At 31.6% G+C, this 15,410-nt stretch overlaps 1 protein-coding gene across 2 annotated transcripts; it reads left to right on the top strand.

Moving 5' to 3' along the window:
• The first annotated feature begins 710 nt into the window (after window positions 1–710).
• On the top strand, window positions 711–14,727 carry flz (transmembrane serine protease filzig). Of its 2 annotated transcripts, none has more exons than XM_013321977.1 (8): window positions 711–1,067; window positions 8,661–10,915; window positions 11,181–11,319; window positions 11,616–11,802; window positions 12,044–12,228; window positions 12,444–12,559; window positions 12,992–13,111; window positions 13,611–14,727. In XM_013321977.1, exons 1-8 carry the CDS (start codon window positions 938–940, stop codon window positions 13,773–13,775), a joined length of 3,297 nt encoding a protein of 1,098 aa, XP_013177431.1. In that variant the 5' UTR covers window positions 711–937; the 3' UTR covers window positions 13,776–14,727. The 2 variants fall into 2 exon arrangements, with proteins under 2 accessions (XP_013177431.1, XP_013177430.1); XM_013321976.1 differs by having other exon boundaries at window positions 12,041–12,228.
• Window positions 14,728–15,410: the final 683 nt, after the last annotated feature.

The following is a 15,410-nucleotide window of genomic DNA, read 5'->3' as shown; positions in this document are numbered from 1 at the left end:
AGTTAATTAACGATCAATGATTATCCGCCGACCTGCGTTAGAGTCTATTTGATCCACTTTTGAATGGGTAAACTCATACTTTATACCACTATACAGCAATGTATGAATTTTAATTTAATCACTTGAGAGTAGTAAAAATAATTAACGATTAAAACATATGCTTTTTTTTAAAAAAAACGACTGTACAATTTTGAATATATACATTTAATAATAGTAAGAGCCAGACTGAAGTCTGTAAAGCAAATGTTATAATACCTTATTACAATTAGTAATTTTTTGTTTCAAACGCCGATAAAACGCCGCTGTTAAAAAAATTAGATTAACCATATTTTTTTTAATAATTATTTAAATATGTATTATAAGCTTGAATTAAATTTTTACGGCAAAAAATCATAGTACTAATTGTAAATGTCTTAAGTTTACGTGGTGTCACTTAAAAAGAAATGTCTATCTGTCTCTTTCTGATATACGTCCATCTCTCACAATTTCTCATTTCACCGTTCACTTGTTTAGCGAGATTTTGTTTATTAAGACCAAGTCCCAACACCGTTTAAGTATTTTTCTTTATAAACTTTATTGTTAAGTTAGTAAAGGTGATTTTAGTTTGAATAACAAGATGTCTTAGAACTTTGTCACTGTAAGTGTACGAGTGGTAATATGTGTGTTTCTTATTTTACAGTATTAAGTTGGTCAGTCGGCTAGTGGGTTTTACATCGCGATACAAGACGCACGTATCCATAAGACGGTATAGTCGTAGTAAAAACTCGTTACGAGAATTGAAAACGTAATTAAAATGACGAGAAAACCGTTTCGGTGTCGCTAGTAAAGTATTTAATAAATGTGTTATTAATAATGTGAAATGCCATTAAGCCAGTAAACTTAATAATTTAATTTTTGGATTTAAGAAGGAATAGTAACGCGGGAAAACGCTGTCAAGATGACTGTCCAAAGGTGTCGATTTGGAAAATTATATCGTAGTGATGTGAAACAAATATTATTTATTGTTGTGCTGTTGTCGATTTTGGACTATTTGCCACATATTTGTCATGGACAAGAATTTGATAGAGGTAAGTAGAAAAGAAATTCTTAATGAAAATAATTTATCTTGTTAAATATCACTGAGAATATTGTCACTAAATCGTTGAAGTCTTTTGTATGACCTAAATGTAATCTGAACAAAAGTTGAACTTGAATAAAAATTATTTGAATTATTACATTTTCTACAATTTTTGTTTTTATATTTACCTATGTTATTTTACTTATTCGTTTTATTTTTCAATACTTTAATCTTATTATTTGTGGTTAAAAAGTGTATCGAATTAGTGAACAAGACATATTTATACATTTTTATAATTGTAGTTAACGTATATGCATTGCTTTTTTGGAATTTAAGTTTTGCGGTCAGTTTGAATAAATAAATATTGACAGACTTACATATCTAGGTTTTTTAAAGCATAAATTATATTTTTAAAACATAAAACATAAAACGCCTCACTACGACTTATAAAAAAGAAACACTATACAATTGAATACGTATATAGTCTAATTCTAGTGAAAATTCAATCAGTAACTGTTAAGTAACGTTACAATTGAACTGGAACATACGAAATACCATGAGTAAATATGAATGAACTAAAATAACCTATTAACACTATCATAAGAGAAGACGCGGTTACAAAAAAGTAGGTCAATTTAAAGTACACGTATTATGTAATTTCTCTTTAAATATATATACATAAAAGTACAAACAAGATAATTAAGAAAACATAGGTTTGAAAACTAAGTATAATACTTAGCTGCATGTGTAAATCTCTATTAATTAACACCAAGCTGTACTTGTCAGATTGTATGTTGCCATGAAATTGACTTACATACGAGTATGAATGTTCCTACTTTTGCTCGAAACTAATATTCTCCCCCTGTATTTAAATAAGAAAAAACTTAAAATTTATTTCACAAACTTTTGCTATAGTAAAAAGACTAGGAGCTCCACGTTCTGTTAAGCTATTGATTTCGAACTGCAATATTATCTGCATCATCGTAGTATGGTCCAAATACTTGGAACGAGGTCACAGTTCCCGAAGTCAGGTATCATACGGCAGACGGACCGGTCTCGCCGCACTAATGGGGTTAAGGCGTTTTTTAGTTGCGCCCAACTGAGGAATTTTTGATTATAGTGTTCTTAATGCTTTCAACAAAGAAACGAAATGTTTTCTCTTATCTCTTAAATTCTTAAACATACTTCTTGACATGTTACAAATTGTGGTTTTATATTGACCCTTATTGGTTTTTTGTTTTCTTATTTCTAACCGACTATCTATAGCCCGTGACTTCATCCGACCCGAAATAAATTAATTAGTGGACTTTCCAATCTTCCATACTATATTTCTATATCTATGCCAAATTTCAGCAAGATCCATGCAGCCGTTCTAGCGATATCTTCTAACAAACATCCATCCATACATCCAAACATTCGCATTTATAATATTAGTAAAAAGTAATATCTGAATGTAATAGCGGATAAAAGTTTTTAAAATAGCTAAACATCATAAAACACGCATCTTTAGGTAAATTAATGCATTGTAAATAATAAAATAAGTTCGTATTTGTGAAATAGTTTTAGTAAGAAGGTGCATTAAATTAAAATAAACATGACAATACAGAATTATGGCATCAGACGACACCTGTATAAAGAATCTAAAGGTCGGCATACCGCTGCATAACCTCTTTTCTATTTTAACACAATTTTCACTTTCTTCGACCCGACTAAAACGTTTACTTTCTATCGTGCCTTATCAAACAGCATTCCCGAATAGCACAACGTACAACGCTCGCCCAAATCGAAAGTACAGTTGGAATTGCAATTTTAAATGTAATCGAACCAGCAATGTACTACAAATCATGACTTGAATACGAGTTGTTAGTAAAGTTTCTCCACAATGGTAAGAGAATAAGGCAGGTCTTTGTGAAGGTCAAATGCTTTCCTTTTGTTCACAATGTAGTTTCATACGATTACGGCTATGATGAGGGCTATTGTATCTAGTTACACTACAGAGAAAATATAAAATCAACTGTTTGACTTTGTACTTTCTCGTTGTGATCTTTTATAACTAGAGTGGTATCTTAACATGACTTTATATTCGTAATTTCATCCTTAGTTTAATTACATGTTTTTGTAAATATTGTTTAATTTTTTTACTATATTAAAAGGAATCCGTCGGACTAAGACTAATAGTTTGCATTTTAGTTAATAATAAAGTTTACAGCTTGTATTGCTAGTAGTAAACTCTTAGGAAGAAAATCCGACACAGTGCCGGTGTACTGGCGCAACACTAGCCTTACTAAAATCATGACGTTTATGTCCCCTCACTAATCATTCTGACACTTGACTTAGTAACGAAAGCGCGCCATTCGCGCCAAAAGATTCTAACTAATAAAGTCTAAATATATATATATAAATAAATATATTTACAGAAGCAGACGTTTATCACCTCCTTTATAAACAACTCGTTGACTTAATAACGGTGTACCAAGATGTTAGTATTAAAGGAGCACAAACATTACCGTACTCTTTACGCACGAACAGATATTCTAGTTGTAAGAAATAGACTGAAGCGGTCAAATAGTTCACTATATATTTTTTTAATGAGTCGATGCAACGGTTATTAACGTTATATACAAATAATTGTTTTGGTACTAACAAAATATTTCACTAACTGTTGGTTTCTGACAACAAATTCTTTGCAAAAAACACATCGTCATTATTATCTTTGAAAAAACAGAGATAGAAATATATTTCGAACGGGACTTTTGGTCTCAGAAACTCACGGTAAGTCATAGTGACGAGTAAAATTATTTACCTCCCTGAATGATAACAGAGTTTACAAACGTAATAATTTAATAAATCACAGAAATAAATTCACTTACTAATGATAATAATTAGAGAAAATAATTAAAAAAATATTATTTAACTAATTTTAAGGCGGATTTTTAAAAATTAAAAATATATTTCAACATTATATTGCTTCGGAGACGCTTTGAAAAAAAATCTTACATTAATAATTAAACAAAAAGTTTTTTTTAGAAATTTTTGTATAAATAAAAAGCGAGGATAATTTTGTTGTATTTGCTGCATCAAATGCAATTGGAATGCAAAATGCTTCAAATTGATCTAACGTCCATTCGTCACAAACAACTTTCACATTGTTTTCTTACTGTTACTATAAATTTCTAGTATTGTTTTTATGTTTAAGTTATCGTGACTTGAGAGGTTAGATGTAAACACTTTCACTGGTACAAGACCATTAAATAAACATATGCACTTATTTCTTTGTTTTGCATCAAACATTTATTTCACAAGGTTGGTAGAGCTGATATTATTTTTTTTATGAAAGAAACACGTATAAAAATTTATTACTATAGTACTGGCTGCTGTAAAATGACAAATTAAGGTGTTCGAAATTTAAAAATAAAAAAAGAATTAGAATACAATTCGGAAAATAAAAAGAATATTTGTAGATTCAAATAAAGTCATCATTTATTCTATCGAAAATCCTATATGATTACAAAGCACAAAATGCTATTGTTTCGACAACATGACGCTTCCACAGTAGAAGCCTACTATTAATTATTATTACTGTCTCTGTATAACTCAAGATATGCTCTTGAATGTTACTAATAACATATGCTTAACGTATTTTCACTTCTTCATAGTTCTTCTCGCTAATCAGTTTTACCGTGAGACAGCGAGCGTGCTGTTAGGTATGCGTTTCTATCACGCTCTGTTTATCAACTAGACTTCCGAGACTCCGCCTGAATAGATGTGCGATTTATTTAATTGTATAACGATTAATATTGTGTGTAAACGTATTAATGTGTTAAAATGACAGATTAATTTCAATAACTATACAGTATTTACATTCACATTAAAACATACAAATAGTTGAACTATTTTTGTTATGTTAGACAATTTTGGAAGGCTCGAGTCCATCAGTAGGGAATGGTAGCTGAAGATCTCGACATACAATTTGAGATTTGTGGAAACTTGAAACTTAAGCACAATACAGCATGTTTGATATTTATTTCATGCACTTTTTGATATCTACATGTCTCTAATTTTGGCTGTATAAAGTACACTTCTAAAGTGTAACTCGTCTTTATAATTCAGTCAGGAAGGAAGTTAATTTTCTATCCAATCTTAAGTGTTTCATCCTATCCTTTTTTTACTGACGTTGACATTAAAAAGTAAACTGCATTTCACTAGAATTCATCTCAAGTAATCACTTCTCAGCTATAATTTAGAAAATACGATTTTCTAAAACCATTGTTAAAAATATCTACATATATTAACGATATATTAGAACCATAAAATATGGACTAAGAAGAGATAATGTGTCGATACATTATGTGGGAATTGTGCTAATAAATGTGTGGTTACAATAGAGCCATTATGAAAAGAGGTTTTATGGAAACTTGATAAAAACTTTAACTGTCTATTCTTTGGCTTCTATTAAACGATTATTAGAAGATTAATACACGGATTATGCCGACTACAACTTAATATGCAAAAGTCATATTGAAAAAATATGTTTATAAAATTACATTTTATTATTAAATTTCCAGTGACGTAAATATAGTTGTCTTAAATTATGATTTACCGAAGGGTTGGAGAAGATTAGCCCGGGACAAGGAACTATGGAAAAATCTAGGGGAGGCCAATGTCGAAGGACATCCTGCCAAAGCAACTGAAAGCTGAAAACAAATCTATAATTCTATTTTTTTCTGTTTAAAAAAAGTAGTATAAGTTTGTGAAAAAAAAGTGATGTACTGGTCAGCGAATAATGGCTTATCTTATCTTAATAAGTAGTTAAATAACTGTTCACAGAAGTGTTTAACCATGAGTTTGCAAGACCGGACAAGCTGCTTATGATGACATGACAATATTCTTAAAGTATTACTAACAATATTTTCTATCAAATAAGAATATAAACCACTAGCTGTCGTCCCCGACTCAGTCCAGGCGGATTTAAAAAAACTTAATTAGTATTATATATCCTCCCTGGTTATGTTCTACATCTGTGTCAAATTTCAGACATCTAGCAAACATCCCTCCATGTAAACTTTCGCATTTATAATATTAGTAAGATTTACAGATAAAAGCTTGATAGATTAAATTAAATAATCATTAAGTTAAAATAGAAGTTTAAATTGAATTTCAGTTTAACGAATAGGCTGTTACGTGCTACCGGGCAACTATGGTTTTATAACTTTCCATTACGGCGTATCGAGTAAAAGGTACGGCAATTTTATTAACAAAAAGAAACAAAAGTTACTTTCACTATCCAAGCGAGAAATGTATGACATCATAACGTCCGTGCAACATTTCTAACCGATTACGTGCACTTCGTCATTCTTAAGGAATTTTCGGTATACACTTTTTGAGAGATAATATCCATATGAGAAAGTAAATGGTAGCCACTTGTGAGAAGTTAAACATTAATATTATTTGTATAATTGTTTGAATAACTTTCACTGAATTTGCATATGGATTGAACACTTATTGATATACAGATGTATCATTTGCTAACTGGATCTATTAAATAAAATATATTAGATTCTGCTGCTGACATATACGGAACCTTTTTACACGTTTTTATTCATAATTGTTATATTTTTGTATTTAGAACTTTATATGTTTTTTTCTTCCTTTTTCTCTATATTTAAAACCATCAGTTGTAAATATATTCTGTAACAGTGCGTGCTTTTCTCTTTATTTCTATTATAATGATTCTATTTTATATTTTCATTTTATCTTTTTATAATATAATATGTTATTTAATAATATTCCAAAATTCATCCTAATCCAAACGCTCTTTCCATCCTTATATTTTCCGTCGTCTTTAGATAAATTAAATACTAAATCAGGAATAGTGAACCAATGGCACGTATATTTTGAAAACAAATATTGTGAAATAAGTATATAAGGAGTTAACACGAGTAATGTTGAGCTCCGGAATGTTTCCAGTAATCTTAAAGGCAAATTAATTTAATGATATGCCATGAACAATAAACATATTCCTTCTAAATTCAATAAACATTTCTTTAAAAAATCCGTAAAGATTGGTATCCCGGTACTAGCGTATAACAATCTACATATCTACCATTTTTACTTAAATTTACCGTGAATATCAACTGTTTGTGATAATTGTAAAAGATACTAGCTGTCGCCCGCGAAACCGTCCGCGTGTTTGTCTAAATTATAAAAATAAAAATTTAGGGGTGGACTTCCCTTAACATTTAGGGGGATGAAAAAAAGATGTTGGCCGATTCTCAGACCTACTGAATATGCTCACAAAATTTCATAAGAATCGGTCAAGTCGTTACGGAGGAGTATGGGAACGAAAATTATGACACGAGAATTTTATATATAAGAGTTATACCTACACTTGTTTTCGCCCGCGACTCCGTCCTCGAGCAATTAAAGAAAAACTTAACATTCGCATTTATAATATTAGTAAGACAGTAAAATTGTTATTTCTATTATTTACAAAGAAAATGAAAGGAATGACAAAACTGTAGTCATACAGATGTTATGACAGTGGAAGCTCACTCCATATATCTTCTCATTTAGATTTATATAGTCACTTCCAGTACAATTTCACTTTTAAATGGAGCAGATAAAAAATCAAATAGAAAGCGGATCGGTATTTTAATGTTGTCGATACATTTACAAATCATTCGTTTAATATTCAGTACGCATCGGCGTAATGTAGGTGCACTTCGAATTCTGTATACTAATGCTATGTTTCTTCCGGTAGCATCGTTTTAACTTGTTACTAGTTCAATAACATTCTATACAATGTCAATAGATTCTAACTTATACATCTATGACATTGTATCTGGCAGTCGAGATTCGATTGCGCATGACAGATACATAAAGAGAAAAAGGTGGCTCTTGATACGGACGAGTAGAGAGTAAGATGTAACGAATACAAAATAAAGGTTACTAACATATATGTTTTTAGTGATGACGTGCGCAGGTACAACCGGTAAAAACTCTATCAGTGATGCCAACGGCCGCGATGTCGACCGCGTGGAATGGAACAAAACTCAATTGCCTATGTGTTCTTCCAGACTATGTTCTATATCTATCCCTTTCAGCAACATCCATGCAGCTGTTCTGCATACCTTCTAACAAACATCCATACAAACATTCGAATTTATGATATTAGTAAGATTAACAAGCGTTATTCAGATTGCAACCAAATTTAACAGAAGCAACTCTGAATTGAATGCTAGATAATCATTAAATATTAGTAACCCAAATGGAAAATACGCCTCTTTGTTTATTTTGAAATCTCCTTAATTATGAGGGTATCAGTGTACACTGACAATAGAGGAAGAATAGGTAGATATCTGTCTTGCCCCTTCAACGAACACTAAAAAACCTTTTGGTATTGAAAACGTCCCTGTACTCAATATAAAAAGTAACAGAATCGATAGAGACTATAGACATCAAATCAATTTAAGTAATATAGAATTTTTGTTTCATTTAACTAAAATAGGATCTTTTTAATAAATATAATAGATGACAGATGATAAATTTAAAAAAAAATTGTTAAAAATCTAATTCATTCACTATCTTTTATCTTTTGTTTCAGATGCAAGAAGACTATTTGGCGGTTATAGAATAACACCAACTTACTGTAAAGCATCAAGAACAGCCAGATATAATAGAGGGAACACAATATGCATGTTTAATCACGAATGTACTCTAAGAGGAGGAGAAGTCGTTGGTACATGTATGGATGGATTCCTGTTTGGAGCTTGTTGCCAACTCAAGTCAGATAGTCAGTCTCATATTCCTAAAGGTCCCGGAGTAGTCGTTCCCGGTTACACAGACTATTCAGAGATGGAAAATGAGGGAGATGAATATGATAGTTTCGAGCAATTAGATTCATGGCATAATAGCTTTAAACCTGTAGTAACTCCAGGTTATAGACCTAGTGATAAAAATGTTTATACCACAACAATAACTACTACTGAACCTAATTATAGTACTGAAAGTGAGATATTGTCTGAAGGACTAAGCCACATAACAAATACTCTATTAAATACTCCACCTAAAGATAATATAGGTTACATTAAGCCTGGTAAACCAGATAATATCTATACTCATAGTACGATAGACCACGGCGTCCCTGATACCATACTTTTACACGAAGACGGATCAGAAGTTGAAGATATTGCACGACCATCTGATTTTAATATACAAATCTCTTCAATGCAAACTAAACCGACTGTAGCTCCTACCACAACATCACAATCAACACAAACGCTAACTATATCGACACATAGACCAGTATATAAACCAATATTTAGACCAAAACCAGTTAATAAACCAACACATGATAATCCTTCCACTGAAAATTATATCGAAGTGCCAACAGTAACCAAAGAAACACAAAAAATATCTGAACTATCTTCAATAGACAGCATCATTCAAATGTTAAACGAGAGCACGCCTAGTATGAAGGAAGAGCCAAGTAAATATGCCACTATTGATATGATAGAAACAAAATCATCACCAATTCCTTCATCTACCCAATCTTATCAGAGTAGTGCTTATCATGTACATGTTACTACGTCACATTATGTAACAATGAAACCATCATCTTATCCCAACAATTGGTACACATCGGCTTCTTCAACTTTTACACAGAGGCCTGCAACTTTGACGAGTAAACCATCTTATAGTATCATTTATACAACTCCTAATATCATATCGCAAGAAACTATACCTGAAAAGGTACCTCAACCCGATTTCTCATCACCTGAACCTAGTCAATCTACTAGTCAAGCGATTGAGGCATTCAATAGATATCCTAATGATCCCAGTGAATTTGGACAAACTGTTACTACTTTTAGTTATGTGAGTTCGACAACAACAAAACCAACTCCTACAACTAGAAAACCGCCATCTACAAGTTACGTCACCGGTGTAAAACCCTCACGAAAACCAGTAACAGATTCGCTAAATACCGTATCTACTTACAATGTTGCTCAAGACACATTTTCAAGTGCAACACCGACGGTGATTCTTTTAAACAATTTAGAAACAAATAAACCCTCATCAGGAGATAAAGAACCTGAATTCGTTGAAATATCACAAGAACCTTATAAAAAACCTGTCAATCAAATAACAGTTAACAATGTTATTGAATCTACGAATAATATATATGTGAATAAACCACCTCAGAAGTTTGACAAGCCTGCATCACCTACGGTGGTTATAACTCCAAAACCATCACCAAGTACTACGCCATACCCGGTCAAGTCTTCTACAAAACCTGTCTCAGTTTCAACATCGGATGTACCAAGTTTTGATTCGTATACAGAGTTGTACTCGCCAACAACAATGAGACCAGAACAGCAAACTTCTCCTGATGATTTTATAAACTTCCCTCCAGTGAGAAACCCTATGCTTAATGCCACCGGATCAAATGTAGTGATTTACAACACAAGCATAGACAATGATTTGGATACATTACAAGAATTAGAATTTTCAACACCGACTTGGCACGAAGATGACAAATTAAATGAAAAAATGAACCTCTTCGTTAATAAGATTGTTGGTAGTCTTCAAGGTACATTCCAAGAGTTGCACGATATTGTCATACTTGATAAAAAACCTAATGCAACTATAATCAAAGATACCAAAACAACAACAACCATAAAACCTACACGTAGAACACCAGCTACAACCCGAAGACCTGTTGTTACCACAAAAAAACCTACTCGTATTACAACTACTAGAAAAACACCAGTAAGAACAACTAAAAAACCTACAAGGTTAACAACAGCTGTAAGAAGACCAACAACAACACCTACTGTCCCAACGACAACAAAGAAAACGGTAAGAAAAACTTACAAGCCTGCCAGCAGATTGTGATGATAGAACAATTTTAACAATAAACATAACTTTAAGTTAAATAACACATATTATATAATTTAAACTATACAATAGTGATTAATAAAGATGTAGAGTGTAATTTTAAAAATAAAACAAACTTTCTTTTCTTCGTTCCATAAAATTCAAATAAAATCTCTAGTGCATCTTGTGATAAACTCTGTCAATACAAAGTGGGCTTGCTCTGGGCCTGTGATAAATGTTGTTTTAGGTAACGACCACCAAAAAGCCTAGGCCAACAAAAAAGGTGACGACCACAACTGTTACACCCAGCACAACAACTGAACTTTACGATGACATAACAACAGAAAGTTACCCGGAGCAAGTTATTAAATACGACGATAAAAGCCGTGAGTATTATTAATAATATTTAAAAATAAATATTTGTTTTCAATGCTCAATAGACACATACTATTTTGTATCCATTATTATAATAAAACTAAAATTATAAAAAAACCAACGGCTAAAACTAACGGTAACGGACGTACCAGATAATTAGCCCTAATTAGCTTATAATAATGTCTAGCAAAAGTTTTAACGATATAAAATTGTAATTATTATAGCCCCATGTGCCTTTTAGTTTGCTTATTACAAAGCTTTAAACGAATACAGTACAATAATAAAAAAAAATATTTTAAAATTCCAGTATGCGGCGTACGACCACTAGTAAAATCAGGTCGTATCGTTGGCGGAAAGAACGCTTCGTTCGGCGATTGGCCGTGGCAGGTGCTCATCAGAGAGTCGTCCTGGTTAGGATTGTTCACCAAGAATAAATGCGGAGGAGTTCTTATTACTAATCGTTTTGTCACCACCGCAGCTCATTGCCAACCAGGGTATGTTTAGATATCGAATATCGTTTGATTATTTTCAACTTAAATGTTTTTTTTTTCAATAATATGTTACTCCCAAGTGTCTTGAATGTATATACTACTACGAACATGTAGATTCTTTCCATTTGTTTTATGAATGATCCCATAAATTTATTTTATATTAGTTTGCATGGTTCCAGTCACCATAAAACTCTTCATCAAGTTTTTTTAAGGAATGCAACTAAAAGTAACCTTCATTTAGCAGCTTCATGGGGTCATTGGTAGCTGTGTTCGGTGAGAACGACATATCTACAAACTTGGAGCCGAGAAGACCGGTGGCGAAGAACGTCAGGCGAGTGATACCACATCCGAAATACGATGCTGCGACATTCGAAAACGATTTAGCGATACTCGAACTTGATTCGCCAATCAAATATGAACCACATATCGGTGAGTGCGAACCAAATTTATTTCTATCAGCATTATCCAAGACAAAAAAGACAATACTATTAATATCCTACTAATTTAAAAAACCGAATGTTTGTTTGAAGGTATATACAGAACGGCTGAACGGATCTCGATAACCATAGATTTTTCTTGAAATTGCGCGCGGACGGAGTCACGGGCGGCGCTAGTGTTCTATGAAATATGTTTTTTTATTTCAGTGCCCATATGTATGCCACCGGATGATGCAGATTTTACCAACCGCATGGCAACAGTCACGGGATGGGGCAGGCTTAAATATGGTGGTGGTGTACCAGCTATCCTTCAAGAAGTTCAGGTAATTATTATTTTTACCATCTATTGTTTTATGTCCCCCTCTCCTCGAGAGTCGGTCCCTCATGACTGAGGATCTTGGTCGGCATCAGGGTTAGTTCTGGAATAGACGATTCGCTTGCAGCGACTGCGGTTTAGTGCGTCTCTCAAGACTTCGTCGAAATGGGATGTCTGATCCTTCTCTGTTTTAGGTTAGGTGACACTAAATGTGTCCTAGCACAATATCAAACAAAATCTCTATGTAAAATTTCGAGGAATAACTGTAGTAATTTATCTTAAAAATAGGATTTTGCAGATTTATTTCAGTCTCAAGTCAGTTTCATCTCAAATCAGATTTAGTTCAAGTAGTAGAGACAATCTGATAATATATTGCTCATGTATTCCTTATGTATTAAATCTGATATAATGTATCTTATATATTACTTATGTATTCCAGGTGCCAGTGATGGAGAACAGTCATTGCCAGTACATGTTCCAAACAGCTGGACACGCAAAGAAAATACTTGACTCATTCATCTGCGCTGGATATTCTAATGGGAAGAAGGACTCTTGTGAGGTAATTGTTTCTTGATAATTATATTCTTTAAAAGGAAACTATGTTGTTCATCATGTAGATGTAATCGTTGCAAATAAAAATATTTGCTATTAAAAATGTTTGTATCACTTGAAGTGAAAAGTTTTAATGGCTTCAAAACACACAATGGTCATAAAATTTATGAAAAGTTATATCTAATTTGAAGCTGTACTACGCAAATATTATATAAAAGTTTATTATGACATTCGTCAAGAAAAGAGAAGAGGAAAGTAGTAACTAGCGATTATTAGAATAAACATTAACTGTCTTAATATCACACAAATAATACATTGTTCTGGAAAATTTTACAAACTGTAATAAATAACAAAAAATATAATCGCTATATATGACAAAACAGAGATAACAATACGTTCTAAATGGAGTCTTTCGCCTTAGAAACTCACGGTTAGTGATTTAGTTAATCTATACCTAGGCTAACAAACAATAATTACCACTAATAAATTGAAATACATATTTCCAGGGTGACAGCGGCGGTCCCTTGGTGGTGAGGAATGATGATGGTAGATGGGTATTAGTTGGCACTGTATCACACGGAATTAAATGCGCAGCGAGATTTCTACCCGGCGTCTATATGAGAACTACATACTATAAACCATGGTTTAGAAGTATCACTGGAGTTAAATGAATACATTAAGTGCTGGATTATGACCTAGAATTATCGGTTTGAATACCTTTAACTAAAACTCAAAAGCCACAACTTTCAGTCAAAGGAATGCTCAAAATTTAAAATTATACAATTCAAAACTTTCTAATGATTTTGAATTAAAATGTTTTTACAATTTTGAAATACTCACACGACTTTAAAACACCTCTATTCCTATTAAACATATTTGAATTGCAAGAATGTATATTAAATTTGTTAATTTTGACCCAAAAATAAAAGATTTACGAGTATTTATCACGCATAATTTTCCACCAAATAACTAAGCCATTATCTTGATCTAAATATTTGATTTAAAAAAGAAAACATTAAGTTGAATTAATCAAATTAATTATTAAAATTTCTACGTTGAATATCAACGTGCTCTCTAATTTACAACAGAATATAGTCAAAAATAATATAAACTTGTATTGAAAATGATCGAAAAGACACGTAAATTATAGTATATTCTGTAAAATAATATTAGTTTTAAGCTTTGTACATTAAAAGGCATTTATTTATTTAATAAAATCTTAATTTGTAAGTAAGGAACAACTAAATAATTCTACAATGACAAAGTGGACGTGTATCTTTGTATCTGTACACTATACATATATTTTAGTCGCTCAATTCATGTAAGTAGGAAAATTAAAATGACTGTTATGCATTTAATAAATATATTTAAGAAGTTTAAATACATGATGCATTATTTTACTAAAGGGGGGGGGGAAACCTTTACATTTCTTCTCTACGTTTTATCGTCTTTTGTTTTTGGATTTGAGTTTTAACTATCCATTGTTTTGTGTCGTTCTAAAATTAAAAATTAGACTAACGGACACAGTTGACTTTATTTTGTCGTAGCTGTCAGCTACTCTGTCCACGCGGTATTTAAAAAAAAATATTATCCATGCCAAATATCAGAAAGATCCACGCCGCTGTTCTGGAGAAATCTTTTAACTAAATCCATCTTCGAATTATAATAATTCTAATTTATAATATTAGTAACATACACTTAAGAAATTATTGGATTGATTAGTTAATAGAAAATGAAATCTGACGTTATCTAAAAGTCAGAAGTTATGAAAAGAGTTACAGGAGTATGCGAATTCTTTGCAAGACTAAGTTAAACTACAGTTCTTAAGTCTATAAACGATGATGATTTAAATTCAAGTTACTTTGCTCCATAAACATTTATTACATTAAAGTTGCTAATACATTTTTTTGATTACATATTTTATGCTACTTAATTAAAACTAATTTCAAACAGCTATTTACTTTGTAATTAATTATATATCCATAAATATATTTAGCAAGAAATTTCAAAAAGCCATTCGAATGTTGAAATATATAAATATAATTTTGAAATTTATTTTATTAATAATAATTTAAAATATTTTTAAGAGAACATCATAGCTTATTTATTGATATTGCACAGCAGTTTAGTAAAATGAATTATTTATAATTTTTAACGTTTTAATTTCCTATTCTAATCCTCTAAATACTTTAATATTATATTTATTTTATTGATTCAGTACAACATTGATGCTATTTACCGTAATTTAACATCGATATCAAAAAAGTATGCACATAATAAAAATTGGAATCGCCCACTTAGTAAGA

Source organism: Papilio xuthus, unplaced genomic scaffold (assembly GCF_000836235.2).
Source record: "Papilio xuthus unplaced genomic scaffold, Pxut_1.1 DF825946.1, whole genome shotgun sequence".
In the NCBI taxonomy this organism is placed as follows: domain Eukaryota; kingdom Metazoa; phylum Arthropoda; class Insecta; order Lepidoptera; family Papilionidae; genus Papilio; species Papilio xuthus.
The sequence above is the reverse complement of the archived record's forward strand: the minus strand, read 5'-3'. Positions and strand labels throughout refer to the sequence as shown.